At 41.3% G+C, this 26104-nt stretch overlaps 1 protein-coding gene across 12 annotated transcripts in view; it reads right to left on the bottom strand.

The window, feature by feature from the left end:
* Nucleotides 1-678: 678 nt before the first annotated feature.
* Nucleotides 679-26104, bottom strand: part of acaca (acetyl-CoA carboxylase alpha) — a 41168-nt gene continuing 15742 nt past the window's right edge. For 2 of the 12 annotated variants that reach the window (XM_033611781.2, XM_078172232.1), the window contains exons 28-55: nt 24501-24524; nt 23891-24040; nt 23252-23395; nt 21678-21780; nt 21479-21586; nt 21335-21391; nt 21009-21053; nt 19517-19558; nt 18644-18859; nt 18340-18495; nt 18017-18241; nt 16986-17141; nt 16714-16860; nt 16063-16332; nt 14327-14424; nt 14024-14144; nt 13746-13856; nt 11584-11727; nt 11328-11448; nt 9418-9514; nt 9201-9297; nt 8972-9107; nt 8717-8894; nt 8510-8622; nt 7655-7809; nt 6591-6761; nt 2548-2684; nt 679-2387 (exon numbers count right to left, since the gene is read on the bottom strand). In XM_033611781.2, the coding sequence (XP_033467672.2) occupies nt 2261-2387; nt 2548-2684; nt 6591-6761; nt 7655-7809; nt 8510-8622; nt 8717-8894; nt 8972-9107; nt 9201-9297; nt 9418-9514; nt 11328-11448; nt 11584-11727; nt 13746-13856; nt 14024-14144; nt 14327-14424; nt 16063-16332; nt 16714-16860; nt 16986-17141; nt 18017-18241; nt 18340-18495; nt 18644-18859; nt 19517-19558; nt 21009-21053; nt 21335-21391; nt 21479-21586; nt 21678-21780; nt 23252-23395; nt 23891-24040; nt 24501-24524 (3649 nt within the window). In that variant the 3' untranslated portion in view covers nt 679-2260. The remainder of the gene's footprint in view (nt 2388-2547; nt 2685-6590; nt 6762-7654; nt 7810-8509; nt 8623-8716; nt 8895-8971; nt 9108-9200; nt 9298-9417; nt 9515-11327; nt 11449-11583; nt 11728-13745; nt 13857-14023; nt 14145-14326; nt 14425-16062; nt 16333-16713; nt 16861-16985; nt 17142-18016; nt 18242-18339; nt 18496-18643; nt 18860-19516; nt 19559-21008; nt 21054-21334; nt 21392-21478; nt 21587-21677; nt 21781-23251; nt 23396-23890; nt 24041-24500; nt 24525-26104) is intronic. The other 10 variants (XM_033611791.2, XM_033611819.2, XM_033611837.2 and 7 more) reach the window with 10 other exon arrangements.

Genomic DNA, 26104 nt, shown 5'->3' with positions numbered 1-26104 from the left:
ACCGGGTTTTGAAGCCTATTGTCGTAGTGGCCATACGTAGTACTACAATTTCCAGGGTCTATGCCATGTGGCCCAAAAATACTTTTTCCCATTGACTTAGATTGGGAAAGAGATGTCTATAAATCAGTTGATAAACTTTTTTGAGCATCAGAACCCCTGCAAAATGACTCATTTGATCAAGATTAATCCATTTGGTCTGATAACATTTCTAACATATTGAAGAGCCACAAGATTAAATCATTTATCCCCATTCAATTTAGCAGAGCGCTAAACCCTAAGTCAGCCACTTGGCCGGCAGAGATTGGCAGCTCAGCCACGCTCAGCATCTGTTACGTCTTTAGTTAGTGTCATACTTTGGAAATATAGTGATTACTATAGTATTAAACTATACTATAGTGATACTGTGCCACTGAGCAACTTTCATAGAAATGAATGGAGCCCCATCGTCAATGCTGTATCTGTGTCTCTTCATACATCCATAGAACCCATTTATGTAGATATAAACAGCTCATTCTAAGGTAGTGAGAACACAACAAATAACATTTCAGATGATTTTATACTAAAGAAAACATACTTATCATATTAAATTCCATTTCTGCCAGTACATCCCCCTAAATCCTACACACTGGACCTTTAATGTAAGGAAGTGGAAACATACTTGCACAACACACTTCAGAATAAGTTGGGTAAGCTTTATTAAATTTGCACATACAGAGCTCATCAATTTTTTCTCCATCCTTGCATAGGAAGCAACCAGTTACTTATAAAGCAACTGGACAACATGTCAATACAGGCACATAAAAGGCACAGCACTGACCATGAAGCCATTTCACATCGCTAATGTTGCATTTTCAGCACAGCATATGACACAATGATCTGTGGGACTGAATTCAACATTATGGTGCTGATTATTAATATGTACTCTATTCTCATACAGTTGCCGCAGCTTGCCTGTCTATTGGTAACAAACTCAAGTAGAGGAGTAATATGCAATTCAAACATTGTTTTCAAAAATTAATATTAAAAATAAGTAACATTTCATATACATAACGGTACAAACTTTAAATATGACAGTTTGGATTACAGAGAAAATTAGACACCATATCTGACATGAAACATGTAAGTCCAGTGAACAGTAGCCTTTGTTCTTTCACAAACAGACATTAAATGATTAAGACATCTAGATGTTAATTCAAAAATATTTCCTTAGTTAAAAAAAATTAAAACCTTTTAACTTGTAATAATTGGTTTTAGGAGCAAGCACTAAAACTAGATGTCAAAACAGTAACCCAAGGGAGTATTTTTCTAAACATGCCATTATCCACTCTGCGAAGTACCATTATCAATGCTCATTTAAGCTATCATCATCTTTGTGTGTATTACTGTTTGTAACACTTTGTGCGTGTACATGTGTTATATTTCAATGCACGATTCACCAGTTAAAACTGTGCACTTTTGATTCTGGGTGCAATGTGAGGGAACAGTAAAGTGCATCTAAAGCAGCATGTGTGTGTACTGTGTGAGTGAGAACAGAAGGGACAGCTGTGGTTTTGTTGTGAGGCGAGCTGCCCGTCGCTCACTGCAGGGTAACTGTGAAACAGTCGGGGTCTTAAATGGACCTCGTCCCCGCTCCCTGCTGGGCTCTCCTGTCCAGATCTGTTGTAGTGTTCCCCGTCTTTGTTCAGTAACTAAGTGCTCCCTACTTAGGAGTGTAAAACCCCCTTTCTCACTAATGCCCCCAGCAATGTGTTGTCACCGTCAAGTTGGTCATCAAAACACTTGCGAATCCTAACAAGCATATGTCACAAACTTAAGGTGTATTTCCATATAACAACAACATTCTAAATGTATTGTTGCGTCGAGGCCACTGATTATCATGGAAGCATAAACAGCTACTTGGGCCAACTGTGTAAACTCCAAACATACCACGTATTAGTCACTCAATATTCCCGTAGTCGTTTCTCAATTGCACTTGAATACAAAATACATGGATTTATCTAAACACTGGCGTACTTGTAAGACAATTTACAAAATGTCATAATTGATGTCAGTCATCTGAACTCCTGCTTAGTGAGATTCATAGCCAACGATTCATCAGTAACCTGGCAGCAGCCAAGAGCCATCACGTTGGCTCCTCCAGCTTCAGTTTCCAGCCCAGCGCTCAGTCAGCAGCAGGTCTGGCCGAGCTGGGCTCCTTTGGCTGTGTGTTTCGGGCCTGAGCTGAGCTTCAGCCAGGCGAGGAGGAGAGGCCAGGCTCCCACTAGGAGGAGGCTGACGTCTCCATTGTGGACAGGATACGGACCACCTCGGCCCTCTGTGTGGGTGAGATGTGCTGGGTCATGTGAACAATAGAATCCATAGCGACCTCTGGATTGGCTTGAACAAGGCTGAAAATAAAAGGGAAAACAAAAGGAAACATCATAATCATGCAGTGAAAGCTGGATATCATATGTGTCAGCCAGGTTGGCAGATGAACATATTGACAGGTGAAAATTAGCTGCACTGTGTAACACTTCAGAGTGAACTTTAACTGTTTAGAATTATCACCTGCGTATCTGCTTGAGGATGTGATCTCGGCGGATGTACTTGATGTTCTCGTCAATGACGGACCTTGCGCCCTCTTCTTCAGCTAGCTGCCTCTCCAGCCATGCCACCACCTCTTCATTATTATCCCACAGATAGGCCTGTGTAAGAGAAAATGAATCACTGTGAGGGAAGTTCAGAGGATTTTTGGATAAATATGCTTCAGAAATCACACTTTTTATCAGTCTGTTGAGATGCTGGGGTGATTGCAGCAATTGACACATGTTCAACCAATCTCCATGAATTCTGCATGACTTAGCAATTTTGTCCAATCACTGCAACTTTTTTTTTTTGCAAATTTGACCAATCATTGTAGTTTCCTGGAGTTTCACCAATCATAGCACAAAGTAACTTCCTTGTATCTGGTTGTGAAGATATAGACATGTGCGACACAAATGTCTCAGACTGTTTGTGCCGGACATGTTTAAGACTGTGCAAAACAATTCACTGGTGTTCTGCACGAAAGCGGGCGTAAACTGTTTTTGCACCATGTGCATCGCTACATTGGTACACAAATGACATCAACAGACAAACACTTTTCTACCGCAAAGCACACCCAGAGATTGGCTGAAATGCTTGACAACAGACAAGGTAAATCACCAGGAGAGAGGCTGTTGTATCCCGAACTATTGCGCATGCTGAAACAGTCTTTCAGAGAGAATCAAGGTGCATTAGATTAAATTAGTATAATTAATGTAGTATAAATCACAAACTCAGAAACAGTGTGGTTTTATTCTCACTGGAACAAGCTGCCCTCAACACGTACATCAAAAAACACTAGGGATGTCCGGATCCAAATCGGCCACCGATATTAGCAAAAAACGGGCATCGGCATCGGATTGGACTGCATGGAAAAATGCCGATCCATGAACTCCGATCCAGTTTTTCACGGTGCCACGTTTTCCGGCCAGCCCAGCACTCCGCGATTCAAGCAGTCCATTCCAGTAACCGCTCCAGCTCTTACTATCAATCCACCAGGCCAGCATACAGACGGCAGATACACAGAGGGTAGGAAGAGTAGCGGTCAATTTAGTTAACTGACTATTTGTTTTCTGCTCTGGCTTTTTGAGAGTGATATTTTTATTTGGTTTACTCTCTTACTGTTTAAGTAAAGAGCACTGATGGCATTGTTTTAGGCACAATTAGTGAAATTGGAGCCATGGATGGACTACAAAAACACTACTAAAATAACTGAAAAGGAAAGGCTGCATTGTTTGTTAAATGTCAACAATGTCTTGTGGTGTTAATCTTTTTTTTATTTATTAGTGGGCCAAAGCACAAGTGTGTGGAGTCTTGCTGCTATTTTAATTTCATTGTTAGACATTTTAAAGATTTCTTGTGTTGATTCATTTTCTATTTATTAAGGGGCCAAAGCAGCCAAAGCAAACCAGCTATATTTTTTATTTAATGTTAATGTTCAAGTTTAAAGTTTGTTTATTTAACCCTGTTAACAATAAACAGGTCAGTTTCTCATACCAACTGTTGTGGATCATTGTAACTAACCTGATTAAGTAGTTGTTCTTTGCTTGATCAAACCTTTTCTAACCTGACCGACAACAAAATAAGTGAATATGTATAACACATGCTTGGATCGGATCGGTATCGGTATCGGCCAAAACTCAAGGCTGTAATATCGGTATCAGATCGGAAGTGAAAAAGCTGGATCGGGACAACCCTAAAAAACGCAACTATTTTTTGCAATTTTCACTTGCTCCCACAATTTCGTTTCCAAAAAGGCCAAGGTTTTTTTTTTTAAAGCTGCCGTGGACACAACAATCCTAAAAAAAAAGCCTGCAACACACTGGATGGACTGTCTTATGTTATGGGTGTGAACAAGTGTTGCTGGGAATTTACAAGTAAAGCAAGTAATAATAAAAAAAAAAAAAAAAATCACATAATGGGTTAATGGATAAAATATATAAAATATCACAAATCAACAAATAAATATCAACAACAATATGGACAGGCACAAAGTGCGGGCCGGATGTTGTGTTGACTGGACCTGATAGAGAAATTAGTATTCATGAGTGCTGGCATCTCTGATCCCAAACAAAGCCAGGCTGGAGGGCTTAGCAAAGATTTGGGGGCTGAGGGGTTTAATGGGCTCTTGCCTTTTTTATGAACAGTCCTGCTTGAGGTCCACAAGAACATTTAATGCCCTTATTAATCATTTTTAATCTGTTTGCTTTTAATTAAGAAACAGCGTGTTGCTCTCCTATCTGCACGTGCCAGGGCTGTGATTAATTGTGGCTTAAGACAGCCAGTCCTGATTGGGATAATATATTAGCTAACAAGAAGGCCACTTCTGAGGAGATCTCAAACGCTGGGCAGCCTCCTGTCACCCCTGCGGCTTGTACTCTGAGCCTGACTCTGGGCCGGAAGGAACAGCATTTGCGTATCTCTCAGGGATGTTTATTTTCATTAAGTGCCAGTTATCAGTCCGACTGTAGTTCATCACAACGATTTCACAGGAATGCTCACTACTTCTTTATCTGGTGCACCTTGAGGAGAAGGAATAGGAGCTTCAGGATAAAAAGAAATGACCTCTGTAATCATTCCCAGGGGCTAAGAAGGTGTTTACACACTTCCCTGAAATGAAGTAAACCTCAGTCTTTAATGGCAATTACTATCAAAGACTCTCAATCATTCATCACAGAATACTGGATATGAAGACTATGTATATTAGGAGGTACTTAAACTGCATGTAATCTGAAAATAAATGAGTATAAAACAACATGTACGCATGTATGTGATGCTTGGGCTTTCTCTCGGGCTTGTTGGGAAACCAGAATTACTGCCTTGCAGTTGTATGCCTCCACAAACCAGTCAAGTTACACTTGTTTACACTCATGTCTGTCCATCACTGGTACTGCAAGGAAGCTACATAGCAGCACGGCAGCAGAGAGGATTCATACAATCACAACAGTTTTAAGATAGGCACCCAAGATTAGTGTCACCAAGTATCTGACCAAACGTTTCCCCTTCTGTTCCCGAGGTTATAACGTTATATAATGGTCAGATGTTGTCAGTTAATTTGACCATTGACCTTTTAGATAAAATGTCATTACGTTATCATTTTATGCTATTAGAAGTTTGTGTGAAATGTTGTCATAATTAACTTATGAATTTTTGAGCTATGGACAAAAACATGTTTTGTGAGGTCACAGTGATATTGACCTTTGACCGCCAAATGCTAATCAGCTCATGCTTGAGTATAAGTGAATGTTTGTGCCTTATTTGAAGAAATTCCTTTGGGTGTTCTTGAGATATCCTGTTTATGACAATGACATGGGTGCAAGGTCACAGTGACCTTGACCTTTGAAAACCAAATTCTAAATCACTTGAGTCCATGTGGAAGTTTTGGCAAAATTTGAGAGAAATTCCCTCAAGGAATTCTTGAGATATTGCATTCAATAGAGTAGGGCGGACAGCCAGATGGACAGACAAGCCAAAAACATGATGCTATTACCAACGCAGAGGCATAAAAAGAAGTTATTTTTCAGATATTTGTGTGGTTGTGAGGCTGTATATCTAGGAAAGGATGAGAAGTGAGATACTATAAATACAGAAGTATTATTACTATTATTATTCAGTTTTTTGCCCACATACAATCTCTTGGATTTCATACACTTGTATTTTATAGTGCAAGATGCTTGGAGTAAATATATGGTCATTTCTGTCTGTTTTAAATTCCAAAGAACCTGAAACTGTCTGCTGAAATGAAGCTGTATTGGCTTACTTTTGTTTGTCACAGAGTCATACCGTTATTGGCATGAGATAAAGCAGTAAATGACTGAAGTATTTGTTTAAAATCTGTGCAAACTAGATAAATTGTAGCATCATCATTTATGTAATTTGCTTCAAACAGATACATTTCAATTCAATTAAAAGTCCAGTTTACATGGAATGTAAAGCTATGAGATACTTATGATGTTTTTCTACTTTAACACTCACTGAATGTTGAGAGATTATAGAGCAAGGCCTGTAAGGACACAGTGGGGTTTTACCTTTACAGCCCCCTCAGCCTCCACAAACCAGCGGCGTAGCATTGCCTGGATTTGGCCGTCTGTCAGCTCGCTGTTGGCTGCTTGGATCTTCCTCTTCACTGTGTCCTCCAGCAGCAGACGTCTCAGGCGCCAGTAAAAGAACTGACGAGATGTTTGCCATTCAAGTATATCCTGAGACAGGCAAAAGACAAAAGAAATAATCATGTAAATGCAGCTACTGTTGTTTGAAACTACTATTGCTGCATGTTTTTATAATTTACTAAATGTCAACATATAGGTCAGTGTATTTAATAATTTGTGAATTTAAAGGGGAATATGAATCATTTTCTGCTGGTCTAAATCCACATCTGGGATGTTACACTGAGGTAGAACTTATTAAGGTAATAGGAATCGCTGGCAAAAAGGTCTGTGGTATACATTTGTCTTGATTTTCTCTAACACTGATTACATAATCCCACATACATACACATACACATAATATAAAAGACTACTTTAACACAAATTCCACTCTATTTAAAAGGGGTAATTCAAGTTTGTGGAAAAACCAGTTGAAAACATTATGTGGGAATCTTATCTTTAAAGAAAATGTCACATTTAAACATAACACCAAGCAGATTAATGTAAAGGATTTATCACAGTGGATTGCAGATCTGAGGAATTTGAACCTACAATCACAGAATTCTCTGCTGGTGTACTTGACTTGAACATGCAGACCAGTACAGTCATACTGTGAGTACAAAATACACTGCTCACATAACCAGAAGGTCTTTCACAGATGGATGGCAGTCAAAGGTGAGTGTGAGTATGTTTGTATGTGAAAGATGGGACTGGGCAGGCACAGGATGAGTTGAGGCCTGCCCGAGGCTGCTCTGCAGTTTCTAAGGTGATTGACCAGGGTCATCAGAAGATAATTATGAGGACGAATCTCACAGCCTGGTGAGACCAAACATTATTCACTAGGCATGTGCGGCAGCAGCTAGATGGATACTCCCCTGTGGGCTTTTCAGGTCATTCACGTACTGACACTCGTACTGTAGTGATACATGCACACAGAAAGCACTCACCGTTATTACGCCCTTCTCTTGCATGCGACCAGGGGTGTCGTGGAGGTCTGCAAACTGCACAGCCACCTGGTGGTAGATAGGCAAGAGGAACTCCTCACGCTCCTTGAGCTTGGTCTCCAGCTCTTTGCGATCAGGGGGGCTCAGTTCTGGGGTTCCTGTTGGAGTTACAAAGCAATACCATACAACGCTGTCAAATGAATTTGCCAAAAACGGACTGCCATGTTCCAGCAGGTTTTGATTACAAGCAGTGTATATGGACAAGAAACTGCAGTTGAACCTAATAGGCAAAGGAAACACAGTGTACAAGGGGCAGAGTTTAGGAGTGAAAGCAGCACATTCTACCCTCACATAGTGGTCCTATAGAAGGCTTTCCTTTATAGTCCCATTACCATCAAATCAGATTCTACATGAACATGCAGTGGTGAATTAACTCCTGCTAACAGCATTTTGTTTTGGAGCTCCCCAAATCCCTGGCTGCTGTCACCAAAGACTGATTTCTGTCAATTCCAATCTGTAAGCTCGAAAACATTCCCCCCAATAACCCTCCATTCCTCTAGTTCGCCCACAGCGCCAAGCACACACAGCATTGGACCAGGGTTGCTCTGAGCCTGCGGGAAAATCAATAGGCTGTGCAGGAGAGACAGGAGAGCTGGTGATTGATCTGAACGGGCTGTGATTGACACGAGTCCTGAGGGAGTGCAGCGAAGATGATACAATCAACCCCAAATAAAGAACGACAGGGAGTGCACACATGCTCCCACCTGATGTATTGCTCCTTACTAAAATGAGGACGAGGCCGAGGGGGTGAAAGACACCCGTAAAGAGCTATAATTAGAATTGAAGTGGAGGACTCACCCAGTCTTTCGGCCAAGCTCATGTAGACCGGATCCACTCTTCTCATGGTCTTCACCAGGTCCTTCCTCCTGAATTTGATCTCCACTGTTCCCTCAGGCTCCAGAACTCCACCTCTGAAGACAAGAATGATTGAAGTGAGTAAAGGTGGTTTGATACAGATGATACTTATTTTTACAGATGAAACTGCCCTTTTCCAGTCTCACTCACCGGCTGTCCTTGTCAGCGTACATCTCCATGTGGCGAGGGTTGATGGTTGGATCTATAACCACCCAGGATCCTCCCCTCAGCTCAGCCTGTGGGGGAATATAAACCAGGACCGGCTGCTTGTACTCCCTCAGCCCGTCCACGATGTAGGCCCCAAACTTCAACACCTGGTCATACATATCTAAGAAGAACAGTTTCATATGAGACACTGAATGGTTTTAATCCCAGATGGACTGATTACCACGGAAGCACAAGTACCTTTCATTCCTCCAGAAAAGCCCCTCCAGTTAGAAAACACAATAAGAGGTAGGCCCTCTCTGTTCAGGTCCTTAATAGCCTGGGCTGTTTTGAAAGCAGAATCTGGGAACCACACCTGTCCTGCCTGCTGGATGATCTAGATATACAAATCACAAAATCAGCACCTGGGCGTCTGTAAATGCCGAAATACATGGATGCCAGGTTACGCTTGAGTATATGCACCCCTTACCTTCGCCTCAGAGTCCAAATTGGCTGGATCGGCTGGGATTGACAGCTCCACTGACCTGGTTTCCACGGCGACCACCCCAGTAGGTATCCCACCCAGTCTGTGGAGAGAGGCTATTCAGCACTGACATCTCCAAAACACCTTGACTACATTTGCAGTGCCAACAAATTCATTACTGCCAGTGTGTCATTATGGTTTAGTGTTTTGTTGGGACACTTACCTGGCTCTGCCCACCACCACACTCTGAGCCCATGGCTGCATGATCTCCATGAAGGAGCCCTGGTCAAAAAAGCCACTCTGCCAGGAACCCTTTGGTGCTGTATATACAGAGAGGAGTGAGAGGAGTGTGACAGAGGAAAGAAGTGGGGTTAATTATGGCAAATTGGAAATGCGCCTGAATCAATTTTCTGAAAATATTCTCTCTTTCCATTGTTTTCTCTGGCTTTATTCTTCCTGCAGTCCAATGTTGTGCATTTTCTTCCTTAGAATCTGTAATCTTGGCAGCAAACCATGATGGATGACTGTAAAAGAAGGCTTGCTCAGCTCTTTTTCTGCCTGCACACCCTGAGAAACATGCCCAGCCTATGAGGTTACCATTCAATTAAGCCTCGCCACACATCACTACCAGAGACGTTGACTAGCTTCCCACACGGTCCCCCAATCTCTTTGCTGTCCCAAGCTGTAATTACATTGATGTGGAACCTGCTCAGTCCTGACCTGCAGTGTAAAACATGCTGGATCCATTTTGGTCCTATCTCGATCTTGCCTTTAGCAGCATAATGCCAGGCTTTAATGTTACTCTCTTAGTTTCTTAACAGTCTCTCTCTCTGTTAATAAATTATTTCATCCTCTGACCCTGGGAAAATTAGCATTAAATGATTAATCTTTGTATTTATTTTATAAATAACACAAAGAAATGAGAGTGTAGCTTTTCACAACTGCTGCTAAAAAAATAGAATGAAAATGATTAGTAGAGGAAATGGGTAAAAGTGAAAGTGCATAAATCATCATCATTGAAGTAACAACCAGGATGCTATATAACACAGTGCAACACAGTGCAACTCAAAATTTGATGTAGCCACCCCACTGTCTCAGTTTTAAGCAGAGAATGGCTGTAGGGCTACATGTAGGGCTTCAAATAGCAATCATTATTGTTAAATGGATGATTGTTTAGTCATTAACATTATATATTTTGAAAAATGAAGGCAACACTATACTGCAGTTCCTCAAATGGCCACTTGAGGCTGGCTGCAAAAGCGAGTCAATCCCTGTAGATCCACATGTTAAAATGCCCAACTTTGTAGCAGAAATGAACACGTATACAGCCTGGTACAAGAAATGATTTTGGTCTCTAATGCTAACTTTCTCACGTATAACTGCACAGGGACTGAATTTTTATATATGCCCCTATAAGGAGTCGGATGTTTTGTTTTTCCAGTATGTACATTTTGTTTTAATGTTTTAAGCCTTTTTTATTCGCTAGCAAAAATTAGCATTAGCATTATCACAGTTAAACATAGCTAAAAAAGCATCGTGGTGACCAAGCTAGCATTAGGGATTAGCTCAACCCTCTTATGCAAATATGGTCACTTCTGGCTCCAAAATTCCAAGATGGCGTGGCCAAATTGCTAAACTTGAGGCTTCAGAATGGGAGTCAACAAACCAATCAGTGACATCACGGTGGTTACATCCATTCTCTTACACAGTTTAGGGCTTTTTTCCAATCAACAATCAGAAATGTTACGGTATTTAATTAACAGTGATATAAAAGTTTTAAAAAAGCAGGAAATCCTAACAAGGGAGACGCTTGAGAAGCAAATATTTGGCAATTTTGCTTATTAACTGACAAAATTGATAGATAGCTTATGATGAATTGATGATCAAAGTTGAATCAACTAGTAGTTGAATCTGAGAGGAATAACGATGACACCAGGTATGTACACTGGGGTAATCAAATGTTAAAAAAAAACAAAAAAAAAAACAAATCTTACTTAATATTTATTAAAGATCTTGCATCACAAAAACAACCCAGACAGTATCTACCAGAACTACAATCACCTACATTATTCTGTACCTACCTGCCAACAAAAAACAAAAATATTTCTCTAGATAGTGAGACTAGACACTCACTCTGGCTGGGACGTCCTGCGAGCATCCAGCGAGGATCATAGGGAGTCTTTGTGGGCACAAACTCTACCAGCCGATCTATTGGATCCTTGGCATTAAGGATTGGCACTGGACTAGAGTTACACTAAAGAAAAGACAAAGTGAGCTTCATTTTATTATGACAAAAAACAAAACAAACGGCTATAAACATATAGATAAATTCATTTATCACAGTGCTACAGGAAGCAGCATCCTGCTCAAAACAACAGCTGAACATTACCTTGGGCATGTAGGACAGCCACTGCAGGAGTGCAAAGACTCCCTCAAAGTCATCACAAACAGTGCAGTGGGTCACACCATTGTTGTGCATGATTTGAATGCCGCCAAGTTGGTTGTTGGATGTGTACACTTCTCTGCCCAGCACCTGTGGTAGGAAAAAGATTTTAAGCATTTATTTTACATTATGGCGAAAAGGATGATAAAAATAATACTTTTCACCGTTGAATCCAAGACTGTCTGACTTTTAAATATGGCTTTTTTGACACACACCATAAGGCTTTTGATGGTAGGTCACAGCGTCACTCACAACAGCAAACTATGGAAGCACTTCTCTTGAAACCTGCTTGAGAACTGGAGCAGGAGTTTTCTGCCCACTTTAATTAAGTGTGGATTTACCCTTTAAATGCCTCCTCCGTGTGGCCTCTAATAGAGGCAACAGGGTTAATGTTCATGTTGTGCAACCTCGGCTGACAACAGGAGGTGTTGTCGCCAGGCTTCTGGAGTGGGGGGCTGTGGATCAATGAGATGGCACACAGACAGACGTGCTGGGTAACAGCAGGGGTCCTGCATTACACGGCCCCGCTGCCTCGTCAATACAGGTGATCAGCAGCCAGAAATCTCTCTACCGCAGCCGTCACAGGTGGGTGGTGGCACCTGCCACTCTTCCTGGGGGATTTTCTGATTTTCACAGACGGTATGAATTAACACATGCTCTTCTGTATCCAAAATGCTCAATTAACTCAGCTGGCTTACATCCTTTTTTGTTGTCAAGTGTATCTCTATCTACCAATTGTGATAAATCCTGTTGTACAAAGGTGAGAGGGAAGCCACCAAACTACTTTTACCCTCAAACCTGCCCCTGTGCCAACCTGAAGCCATAAAATCTCACTCCCAGCCCACCCTATTTTCATAAGCAGCCTAGAACAGGTGGCAGGGCCCTGACATGGTTCCATAAAAATCAGAGAGGAGCTCAATCCCTACCCTCAGCTCTCACCTTTTCAGCCATCATTTACTTTCTTTATTACCATTAATGGTTATGTATCTGGCTACAAATCTAGGGCACTCTCCTAAAGCTGTCAGGAAAGCCTGCGGCCCCGAGAAACATTGCAGTCACCTTGACATACACAAAACCCCTGTGCCTCTGGCCATCGCCGGCTTCATTAAGATTCCACAGCAGAGAGAAGAGGAGGGGAAATAGGAGGAGGAACAGAGGGAGATGACTGTGAGGAAGAAAATGAGGGGCAAACTGGATGTAACAGCTCACTGGGGTATTTATGCTAGTAGTTACTATCCACTCCCCATGAAAATATGAGAGCTTTCCAGCAGCTAATGGAATGATGATCTCTGGGTGGCAGCCTCCTGCTCTCCATTAAGCTTCAGTTAATAGCCAGGAAACCACATGATAAACAGGCAGAAAAAAACGACCCCATTTCTTGCCTGGGCTGCTGGTGAAATCAGTGCTACTTTTAAATGAAGACAATTGATTTTAAACAAAGGATGTATTGTGATACATCCCCTGCACACTGTTGACACTTGTCAGTAAACATTACTATGAGTCTACTCCCACAAACTGAGCTAAACAGTGGGGCCATCTAAAAACAAATGAGCTCCCAGCAAATAGGTATGCCATCATGGGGCCATTTGCATGATTTGTCATGTTGCGATCTGTCATCTAATTTGAAATGGAGTCATCTTAATGTACTGACAAGGACAGAGAATGGAAGACAAAAGGAGGTAGTGAAGTGTGAAGGCATACACACATATACACATGTGCATCCTCACACCAATCAACTGCACGGTGAAAACAATCTGCCTCAGCAAAACTTTTCATTTTGATTAAAAACAAATGATATGGGTGTCCTGCACTGCAGCCTCAGGCATGTCACTCTATTTCTATGCAAATATAACTTCATGGTTCGCTTTCAATTATTCCACTGTGAGTGGCAGGCAGGCTCGTGGCCGCGATCTGAGAGGAAATCCTAGTAGAAGAGAACGAGGCGGGAGGAGGCCTGATCACCCAGTTGGAACAGCACCGAAATCATAGCACACTTTTCTAATTTCTTTACTTTGATATATATATATAAACACATCATTCATGACGTGCCATTTAGTATCTCAGAGTCTGCAGTTTTGTTTATGCATTTACACAGTAGATCATTTCACCTTGTTGAGTGCCCCAGCTCCAGTTAGGATAATGTGAGAGTTGTCCACTTGAATGGTTCTCTGTCCGAGCCTCACCAGATAGGCCCCGATCCCTATGGCTCTGCACGTGACCTGCGGGTCAAGACAATCATGTTAAGGCTTGTGAGCTAATCAAGCCTTTGTATAGACCAAATCTTTGTTCTTAAAAGATCGCACACAAGTGTACAGCTCAAAGCTGAGGAGCAGGCTATGTGTATGCATGTGTTTGTTATACACAAGTGCGCCCATTTCAGTCTCACCAGGTTCATGGTGATGATCTCCTCATAAGCCAGAGAGGATTCTCCAGCAATCATCCCAGACCCTTTCAGATTCTCCACACCCAGACCTTCATCTTTTCCAATGATGTCAGTGATCTTGTACCTGCATGACAACACATATATTCACTCAAAGCCAGACGTGACCCTCTGATAGCTTTCTCTTCCATTCACACCTCTGTAATCTCATGGGCTTTAAACTGTGATGTCCTGCATGTTTGACTGATACTACAGCGTCTTGCAGATTCACTTTCTCACATACAAAGTTAATGTAATAAAAAGATGTACCTGGATTCTCCCTCATCTTCCACATGTTCGCAATGCACAGAGTTCAGGGCTGAAACTTTCTTGTAATCCTGAGGTGTGAGGTAGAGATACTTGAAACCCTGCAGGGGAATATAGCAATGACTGCTTAGTGATGACAGACAGAGACACAGATGCAGAAAACTACAAAGTTGGATCTCTGAAAAGGCGAGAAAAGAAGAAGAAAAAAGAAAAGAAGAAAGATAAAATGGAGCAAGGCAGGTATGTTGATGCATTTTCTAGCTTCAGGCAGCCATCTGCCTCACTGTTTCATAAAATGACATCAATAGATTGCAAACTTGTGAGTCTGTATAAAAAAGCCACCAAATGATTAAAAGGTCGCCTAATTTTTTGGGGAAATATTTTCTTCACTTTTTGCAGACCAGACAGCATAGTCACCTTCACATTTCCCTTGTTAAAACCCGCCTCAGTCAATTTTCTGTAAATTATATTGGACCCATAACATGGAACAATGTTAATCAGCTTCCAGGTCAGTCCTTGCCAGTATTTCAAAAAACTGAAAAAATCTTTTAATCTTAGCTATATTCTTTTGAGTTACTTGTTTATTCTATTTATAATTATTAAGCTTCATATTACTTTTCTTATCTGTATGTGACATTTTGTTATAGAGTAATGAATTTATGTTGTTTTCAAAATTGTGTTCAGATTAAGTTTCTTTTATTTGATTGTTCGTATCAAAACAAGGAAGACCTTGGATAAACCTTTTAGGCTTTTGTCCTCCCTTGCATATTCTGTTAATATTTACTATATTACCGCTGTTGTTTAAGGGGCTCTATGTGTCTTGTGGTGTTAGAATGAAGGGTGTTTATATTAAACGTGTCTCAAATAATGTGTTAAACGTATGTAGAAATAATCCCTGTGAGTCATAGCCCTTAGATTTCCTACCATCCTGCATACTCCGTGTCCACCTTTTTTTTGTACTCTGGCTACAGTATGACATCATAGTGATATATTTCTTTAAATAGTCATCTGCTCCAGACACAGTACTGCAAGTGTTTACATTAAGTAGCCTACACTGCTAAATGAAGCTACATACAGGGAAACCTGTATTCTTGGGTACTGATGTTGTAAATTTCTCTCCAATTTCAAATCGGAATCCTGCTGGAACAAGTCTAGTTGTGTTTAGAAGCTTTAATTTGTGATTTTTCACAGTAGTAAGTGCTGCTATTCTCTGTTACTGTCAATCCCCATCAGTAATGATGATGCCAAGATTAAAAAACCCCCGGAAACACTGACCAATCAGAGCAGACTGGGCTTTTGCGGGAGGAGGGCTTTAAGAGACAGAGGGTCAACACAGGTGTTACAGACAGTTTGAGGAAATAAAGTACTTTTTGACCATTAAAGCTTGTAAACATGTTCCAGTAGAAACCTTAAATACAAGTATAGACCCTAACACTGAGCACAATAGGTCCTCTTTCATGTTCTTTTTTAGATGTGCTATTAAAGAAATCAAATACAATCGAATCAAGTTTCAGAAAGTTAATACTGTGATTAAAAAAATGTGAGTTGGTGTCTGAAGTAATGACATCCATTAAGGAAAAGACATTCAGTGATTACCAGTAAAATAAACAATGCACTGACAAAATTATATTTCTGAGGATATTTGTGTTTTGAAACTTTAAGTTGATGAATTTGGGGTTTAAATCAGTAACACAACATTTTGAAAGGGAATCCCACAAATACAATGTTATGTGACTGACCTTATAGGGGTCAGCTGGATCTTGCCAGGCCACGTGGAACATGTGTCTGATTTCCTCTGCCAGCCCAATGCGGGCGCCACTGTTGGCCGCAATGTAGATCCGAGGAATGCCGCTCTCTCGTGCCATCTCTGAGGCCCGCAGGAACAGCACGTCCTCCTGAGGCCCGAATGAGCCGATCTTGTGCGTGATGTCGTTACTTATGACGATGATCTCACGTCCCGCTGGATATTCTGGCGTGCGCAGGGTCATCCGCCATGCCACCATACCAATCTGTATAAACAGTACAGATGCACTTTAACAAATACAAAGTATCTTTAAATTCTGTAACATAAACACACTGTTTATACATTCAGTTTAATGTCATTGATTTGATTCAGACTGCAGCACTTTGTCCTTAAATGGAATAACAAGACATAAGTGTTATTTTTAATGCACTTTCAATGATGCCATACGACAATAAAATATTTAAAAATCACACAAAAAAACTGACAAAGAAACACAGGGACACCTACAGCATGTGAGGGAAACTGCACATTTCAAAGAGTGTGGATAGACAAGAAAAATGCATGTTATGACAAATAGGTGTTATTTTAAATGTTTTCATGTATCAAAGTAACAACAAACAAACAAAAAAAAAAAACAAAAACAAACCTCATTGCCCCCTGGCAGTCGGTTCATCTGCACCAACTGACCTTGGGCGTCAAGAACCAGCTCTGTGAAAGTGAGCAGCTCAGAAGGAAGAGGGCATTTGGGTAGGTGAGCATAGGCCTGGTAAGAGTGCCACAGCTTTTTCAGAGCCTGGGAAAAGAAATTAAACAGTCAGCACAAAATGATTCCATCAACATAATTTGGCCAATCAGTGTTTCTCATCATAAGCCAAGCACAATGATCAACATCACCAGTCATTCATTTTTGTATTGTACCTGTCTGAACATTTCTGGAAAGTCGTAGACATAGGTGGTGCCCAGAGACTGCGCCTGGAAGCGCTTAGACTGCAGCAGGTCCTTGGTCACGTAGGGCGTGTTGATGAGCATGCCATGCAACGGACCCTGCTTGTCTCCATACGCTTGGAACATGATCTGAACAAAAAGGGACAGAGAGAGTCACTTTACAGATACACTCACCTCTTCTGCAACCCTGCCAAAATATCATGACATTGACAATGATGATGATAATGAGCATCTGCGATACCCACTTCTACAACCTTAACCAATACAAAGTATGTGATTTAACAATCTCTTATTAACATAATGAAGACGTTCACACAGAAGTCAGATGTTTAAGAACAATGTACACAAGAAGTGGTAACAACCTGGACATCACGCAAAAACGTCAGAAATTATCAGACAGACAGGAGCATTCAATAGTGACCTATACTACTATACTAGTGCTACAATGTTGTCAGTGCAGCTATGGTTTATGCAGGCAATTCCAATCACAAATGAAAAAGCTCAACAGCATGTCCTTGTAACCCCAGAGCATTCCACACCATTCCAGCACACATTATCTTGCAGCTAGACTTTGGCTATTTTAAAACTCAAGTTCAATCCATTTGTAAAATGAATGCAGGAAATGCAACAGATTTTTCTCATTTGTGTTTAGAATTTTCAAAAAGAAACCAAAGTCAACAACTGTCACATGCCTGTGGGTGGTTGATGGAGAGATGGATGGATGGATGGATGAAGCGTAACTTACCTGATCAGCTGCGAGGAGAGAGGACATTACTAAAAGAATTGTCCAGCAGGCTAAGAGCACAACACCATACTGGAAATCAATCTTAAAGCCAGAATTTTTATATTCTACTCTATAAAAAAATGACAGACCCCATCTTTGTTACAACAAGAGAGGCTGGTAAAAAGCACTCTGGGAGCTGATGTTTCCAGGATGGAGCTGAAGCCCTTACCCACTGACTGGACAATATGCGGATGAGATGGAAGATGTATGAGTGCCCCACCTGTCGATCTTTGGGCCCCACCTGTCCCGTTCGGGAATCAGTGACCTCCTTGTACAGGCTGATGTCCAGGTAGTAGCCTGACTCATTGGTGAGGAAAAGGCGGATGGGGATTTGCTTTCCTGTTGGAGTCAGGCGGATGTTGATTTTCAGTTCGGCCTGCAGGACGCGCAGCTTCCACAGACGACTGCCGTAACGCATCACCATGGAGCGCACAGACTCCTCAATCTGAAGTTTGTAGAGGACGCAAACTCATTAATAACCCTGTGAGCTGTGGTCTGACTGCATATCAGAGATGTATGTGTGTGTCTGATAGTTTCACAAACCTTCGATGGGTCCATGATGACCGTGGGGACAAAATTGAGGAAGATGTGGTTGCAGTCAGTTCGTACAGTCGTGTTGTTGAAAGCCACCTCCAGCTCATCCATGGCCTCCAGCAGCAGACGCTCGGCCTCGTTGTGAAGGTATTCAAAGGAGGCCTCCTAATGAAGGAACAGGAAAAAAAAATGTTAACAGGGCCGGTAAGATTCAAGTGTAAAATCAAAGAAAAGGATATAAAGAATTATGTTGGAGAATCCAGAACCTTGAAACTTAAAAGGGATGGCTGAGGTTGTCCCTTCATTTTCTTACCTTTGTGACCAGGTCTGAGTGGCGGATGATGGCTCGCACAAAGAAACGGTAGTCCGTAACCTCTGTGCCCACCTCCACACGGGCTGCACCCAGGTACAGGTGCATCTTGTGGTTGGCACATGGGATGGCAGTCAGGGCAAAATTGCGCATGCGGTTGAGCTCCAACTGGAACGCCAGTGCCGGCTCCAAGTGACGATAGATCCTGTCTTCCTCAAACTAATGAGGACACAGACGCAATCACAAACAGAAACACAACAAACAAACAAACAAAGACTTTCCTGCAAAACTTCAGGCGTCAGGCTTCCCTGCCATCATCCCCTCCATTAACGGAAGTACTTCAAATTGGCAATTTTAGGAGCACCGAGCTGATGTAAGAGTAAAAAGATGCTTGTGAACCACACACTGTATTAAGTAAATGAAATTATGGGCAATCTCACTCTCAGAAAGCTGCTAATGGGTGTCATTTCTCTTAAATGGGAGACATAATTAAAGAGTTCATTACTTTAATGAGTTTTGGCGGTGTCATTGTAGTGAAACTATCAGGGGTAACGGAGAGGAAGAGCCATCACTGATTGTGATAGAGTGAAATTCAGCACTGCCAGGGGGGGTTAAAAGTTGTTTCCTATAACCACAACATAGTTTTGAATGGTCTCCCAGCAAAAAGTCAGTCAATCGGTTTTATTTTGAAATATGTGGGTTTATTTTTAATGTCACAATAATCTGATGTATGTATAGACTACATATACATATATATCTCTTCATCTTTTCAATAGACGTGCTCACTCATTTCTACATGCAAACACCAATCTCGCCATTCAGAAAATAAGCAAAAGTGATGATTTAACACATGGTTTGTAATATGTGCACACTCACCTTGTCTCTGGCACGGAATGTGAAAAATTTGGGGAACTCTCTCTGTGTGGAAGATAGTGAGACAGAGATAGACAGAACAAAAAGAAATTAACAATGCCTTCAAAACAAAAACACATCTGCAAGCACAGCAGTGTTAAGAATACCAAATCAGTGTAGACATGTACTCACTATAAACCACAGCAGGTGACATTAAGCTGGGCTTTGCTAAAATTGCTACACCAGTAAGTATGAAGTATTATGCAGTGATGATCAGGACCTTGTTCTACATGCAGTGGGCTGTATGCTCCTTATACTGTCATTTATCTATCAAGGAATCACTGTGTGTTCACTGAGACAGCCTGCTCACATAATAATGGTAATAGGCTGTATATATATATATAACACCACTCACTATGCTAATGAATAATACATTTCCTTTAATTCAGAGACATTTGATCTTCTGAATAATGCCTGGTAGCGCTGTTTGACGTTATCAGATGAAGTGTCCCACTTGCCAAAACAATGCCAGACCGATTGGGGACGCTCTCATCTGCTCACAGCCTTTACAATAAAAAGAGGACTGCAATAGTGCACACACTGGAAACCTCCACAGCCATGATTAGAAACTGTGATTACACATCATATTCTACAATATAGTGAAATGAGAAGAAAGCATTTTAAGATGAGCATGCAGACTACTGAAAAACCCCTCGGTGTAACAAGGGCCACATAATGACGGTGACACGGGTTAGCGTGATTAGCTCTCATCAGAGACTGCGGTGCCATCAAAAGAGAAATCAAAGCCTATTGTCATAAATGACAGCAGAGGCAAAAGAACGGGGCATTTCTCAAAATCTAATCCTGTTTTAAATCCCTGTCATTATCATCGGGATGCTAGTGGGTGTTTTGTTGATAATGGGTCAGACCTGGAAAGATAAATGCAGCCCTGTGTACAACAGCACAATAGACAGAGTGTATCACAACACTGCTGTGATTGTGGGTTCAATTCCTCCTTTGCTATCCATGCTAAAACTGTGTGCTCTCATTACTGCAGTTACTTAAAAAGGCATTTAATGGTGACAAAATCTATGCATTGAGTTCACAGACCTGGGGCTTTAACGACATCTTTAAACTGTAGCTCTGAAAACTAACTGTGGCTAACCCAAACATTTATCAATTCAGCACAATGGTGGGTTAGGTTACCTTTATTTACACTAGTGCAACAGAGTTGAATAAGCTTCCTCTTGAAACCAGGGAGTTGAACCCTATGGCTTGTCATGGAAAGATCAAGCAGTCACTGCTGGATAAAGCCCATGTCTGCTCGATCTCATTAACCTACCTCCTGTGGATTGTCTACAGTATTTTAAAACAGGTACAGTGCAAATGCAACTGACCGTCTGGGTATTTGAAAGGGCATGTATGAATTTTTTTTAATCAAATGCATTGATACTTATCCCATAAATCAAATCAAAGAGCCACCCGTCCTCATTTCCTTTGTGTTTCCTCTACTTACATGAAACCTCTGGTCCACCTCACAGTTGACTTGCTTCCTGAAATCCTGTCATCATAAATGCAGCAAAAGCATGGCATGCAGAAAGAGATACAAAGACAAACAGGACAATAAGCTAAATTTCAAATGCAAATTACTACAATTGCCACAGTGATGTCATTCCATATAAACAAAGCAATAAAGTATTAGTAATTACAAACAGAAAGATGCACAACAATTCATTTGTAAACATTTTGAGACATGCTATTCAGGGCAGTTGAATTGGTGACATGCAGGGCAACACATTGTGGAGACAGGTAGCTGACCTAGTAAGTATTAATTAGGCTCACCTTCTGGGCCACGAGGAAAGTCAGCCTACGGATGCCGTGTTCAAACAGCAGAGATTTCTGGAGTGGGAAAAGGCAAAAATGTCAGGATGAGAAGATCTTTCTGAACTTTCTAAAAAAAAGTTAATGTCTCTGCTGAAATCCAACCTTTGACTGAGTGAACTCTCGGAATATGCCTGCCAGGCCTTCATCATCAATGTCACTGTCCGTCTTTATAGCCACATTCAGGATATGGATAGGCTCATCCTGGACACTCTGGATGACAAAGCAATTACACATTTCATTCTAAGGTACACAGTCACACAGGTCAATGACCGGCCTGTGAGTATCAGTCTGTTCTCGTCACCTTGTTGTCCTCTTCGCCATACAGGACAGGATTACCTCCCTCTGGGAAGGTTGGACTTGGGGGAGGAGAGTCAGAGAAGCAGCTTAACACGTCAGCTATGTTCCTGTGGAGAAGAAAACAAACATGACATTAATCACTCTTAAAATATTATCTTTACCTGGCAACAAAAGACATCAAAGTTAAAGTGGAACACCACCTAAATTCAGATTTCCAGTGTTATTTCCATGGCATGGGAAAGTTCAATCAATACTTGTGAAAATGAGCTACCCTCTCTCAAAACTTGTGATGTCATATGGTCTAAAGTCTGTAGCTGCTCCATAGACAATGAATGGGCGACTGATTTTGTGGATCCACAGAATGTTTTTCTTTTTTATACCCAAATTAGCTTTACTGTATTATAGTGATCTCAATTCTGAAATAGAAAATGTACCCATATACTCATCGCAAAAACACACCATTGCAGAATGGTGCATGTCAAACGGCCACCCATATCATTTTTAATGTACAACCCCACACCGACAGCAGCTTGACACATGCCAGCGCTCTTGGATGCCCAGCAACACGGTCCTATTTCCAGCCTCACTGCCCCTGACAAAACACTTTTTTTACCCTTCTCACTCACAGTTTTTACGTCCCAACTCCTGTGGCAGCTCGACTTTTCTTCTCACCTCTGCTGTTGCTGTCTCTCATGTGTCGAGAAATATCCTAAGCTATACGACCCACAATCTCGTCATTATAAAGACTCTATTATTATTAGCTCTTCAGGTGAGAAATCAACTTTAAGTAGTAGGTGTCCACACTTGATTTCAAACTAATGCAGAGGTATAGATAGCTACAGTGATGTCACCCACTGGTTTGTGAACTCCTGTTTTGAAGCCTCAAGTTTGTTATTCCCACCATTGCCACCTTGTTTTTTGGACTTAGAAGTGACCATGGTTGGGCGAGAAGCTGGCACTATGGAGAAGCGAGGGGTGGATCTGCCCGAGAAGACAAGGACACTATCGTAAGACAGCCTGTCACTCAAAGTGACCTGCTTTTAATTATGCGTTACTTTCAGCCTTAATAAATGTAAGCGGGTGAGTTATATAAAAAATCATCCCCCCCTTACAGCTGTCATTAATGGGGAAATTGACTATAGAGACTATAGAAGCATTATTTGTACAAGACTGTTAACGTGTTTATTTTTGTTGTTAAGTTGGGCATTTTAACACGGGATCAATGGGATTGACTGGCTTCTGGAGCCAGCCTCAAGTGGCCATTCAGAGAACTGCAGTTTTTGGCACTTCAGTGTTGGCTTCATTTTATCCCCAGAGATTGCTGCGTGGACATGATGCACTGGCAGTATGTTTTCAGCTTCAGTGTTATCTATAACATCCAATTCACTATCTATGGTACAGCTCAAGACTTTACAGTTGATGACATAACAAAGTGGAGTTTTTGTAGCCTAGCTTTTGGATTTGGGAGGGTTGTTTGGGTTTACTAATATTTTTGGACTGTCTCAGACGATAGTAATAATGTACGAATTTCGAAAATGGGCATAGTTCCCCTTTAAGCATTTCAAATAAGGAACTAACCTGGTGAATTCCTGGAAGGAGCGAAAAGCGACCATGGCTCCCATGCGCTGACAAGGTGGTGTAAAGGATGTGTCAAGCAGGACATCGCTGACACTGGCCACGTGCACCATGCCATAGTGGTTTAGGTTGGATGAGAATGACATCCTAGGATATCAACAGAGAGCAATTAGAATGTGAATCTACTACACCGCTAGAATGTCTCTGAGAAGATGACCCCCATCCACCCTTATGAACCTCACAACAGTTTTGATCCCTCAGTTTTTCAGCAATTTTAAATGCTGGGGTATAATTAAATGTGTGAAAACACGCACAATTATGTGCTTATTGAAGGGGACTCTTTGGTATAAAAACTGAATGAGGTTCAAATTACAAAATGCAAGTAGTAACAAAAGTACACCATTACATGTGAACACAGTGAAAGCAGCTATAAAGTATGTAAGGGATTTCTGACAGACCACGTGTTAGTCAAATTAAAACAAAAGAAAATATTCCTTTCACAGGAACAAGGAAACATAAAACCACCAGAAAGACCCTTGAAATATCCAGTTTCAGTTTGTCGGGTGTTAGTCCTTCGATTGTAAGAAGCTGTCCCAGAAGTTACACCCACTGAAAGCACTTAAGAGGTTTTGTGTGTCAAACCTGTCCACAGATTCCGAATCTGAGGCATTTGTCTTCACCGCATTATCGTCCTTAGATTTACTATCTTGTGCGTTAAGGTCCTGGGGTTTAGTTTCCTGTAATCTAGTGTCGGCGGCTTTTACAATGTTCAGGATGGGAGCAGACATTCTCCTGGCAGGACAGTTACAGGTTTCAGTTGAGGAGATTCAGATTCCTCCTGGTGTAAACATTTCTCCAACATGTAATCTGAATGATCTTACACCACCTCGCATCCCAAGTTATTCCAAATCTCCACGATATTGAAGCACATACATACGATAGTTTCGAATATAACACTCTTTCATAGAGACACAAACACACACACACACAAGGACTCAAAAAATGTTTGACACAGAGGCTGAATGCCAAGGCCCATGCTGCTGTCAGTAAAATTAGAAAACATCGTGTTTCTCAGTCAGATTAAATCCCAGTTGCTTGAGTAGTTTCATTTTGGGAATTTTTAATGCACCAAACAATTTGTTGACTTAATCACCAGATAAATTAATTAAAACATGAATTACTGCTTTGACAATGCAGCTAGCTAGTCTACGGTCACTAGTAGTCTATGCAATGAAAATAATGTTTACAATACCTGTTTAGAGTGGGGATGTTCCCTCTGCAATCAAACAACATTGATTACTAAGTGGTTAGTGGCAGGCATCAGGAGAGGGAGACAGTCAAGTGTAGCAATGCGTGTATGTGTGTGTGTGTGTGTGTGTGTGTGTCCTGTGACATGTTCAATTTGTTTTGCACTGATCGATATCTAAATGAATGCAATTAATGCAAAAATTGAGGATAAAATAAAGTGAAAATGTATTTCAAGCCGTAAACACACATTTCACTTCCTGACTGCTCCCTTTACAACATGCATTATGTGATCCTAAAGCCTCCTTGTCCCGAGGTATACTCTGAACACAGAGAAATCATTTCACACTCTCATGCTGTCTTTAGTCCACAGTGATGAGCCAAACATGAAGGTTAATTCACACACACAATCACAAGCATGTAATCAAATGCGTGCACAACTGCATTCAAAGGATTGCTGCAACTAACTGCGTAAACAAGCTGAACCCAACATAGCAAAGCGACGACAAGCAAATACACTGATACACACATTCACACGCAGACAAACTGAACACAGTCACACGGATGGGATGCAGAAGTGCAACATAAATGCCACAGTTCTTCGTCTGGTACAGGCTTTTTCAAATGCTGGGCGTGTACAAGACAAATCCAGAGTTTGTCTAAGGTTTCTCTCTGAGTCTCAAGTTTCACATGGCGAAAGAGCGCCCCCGTGTTCATTCAGGACTTACGATGAAGTGCGACTGTCATGAGACTTTTTTTCTTTTTGCTGATGGCACTCACATACTTTCGACAAGCCAAGAACAGTATTTTTAATCTTACAAAATACCTTCTTTTGCACATGAGGAGCATTTACATGGAGAACAACAACGAACAATGACACATAGCTGGGAAGGTGTGAGAGGAACCGTGGCACCGTGGATGTGAGATTGTGAAGAAAACTCAAGCTCTTCACTGTTCACTGTTGCAGTGTTTTTTCAAATTGAGTGATATGTTTTGTGTAACCACAGCAAAGCTCCACCTATGTTACAAACACTCAGGCAATTGAACAACAGGCATGAAAAACTGAGGAGCCACCAAATGATGCTGATAATTCTAAAGAAGAAAGCAGTGAGCAGGAAAAATAAATGATAGCTGCACATGCTGCCGCTAAGATATATACTCAAATAACATGAAGCTGCATGCTGGTGCTGCCAACTTGCCAGCATCACTGCCACTAATGGAAAATTCTCCTCATTTTATAGCCATTCTTATTATTAATATTGATCCCTGTCCATAGTGCCGTTTAAAGGGATAGTTCGGATCTTCTGAAGTGGGGTTGTGTGAGGTACTTATCCATAGTCAGTGTATTACATACAGTAGATTTCAGTTGGCACCCAGTTTGGAGAAACAGGCCAACAGTACAGTACCAACACAGAAGCTAAGCAATGTATGTTGTGGACACGGCAGTAGCAAAATGTTTTATAGCCACCTAAAAAAAATGATATCATTTCAACTGTAGGCTATAGTTAGAATATTTTCACTGTTTTATCTTGCCTCCAAACAGCATTTTCTGACGGGTTACTGAGGTCATTATACCACCCTCTTCAATGCCAGGGTTAGTTTAGATTTACC

The sequence above is a fragment of the Epinephelus lanceolatus genome, chromosome 11 (assembly GCF_041903045.1).
Source record: "Epinephelus lanceolatus isolate andai-2023 chromosome 11, ASM4190304v1, whole genome shotgun sequence".
NCBI lineage: Eukaryota > Metazoa > Chordata > Actinopteri > Perciformes > Serranidae > Epinephelus > Epinephelus lanceolatus.
Note: the sequence above shows the minus strand (reverse complement) of the source record. Positions and strands in the feature narration are given on the sequence as shown.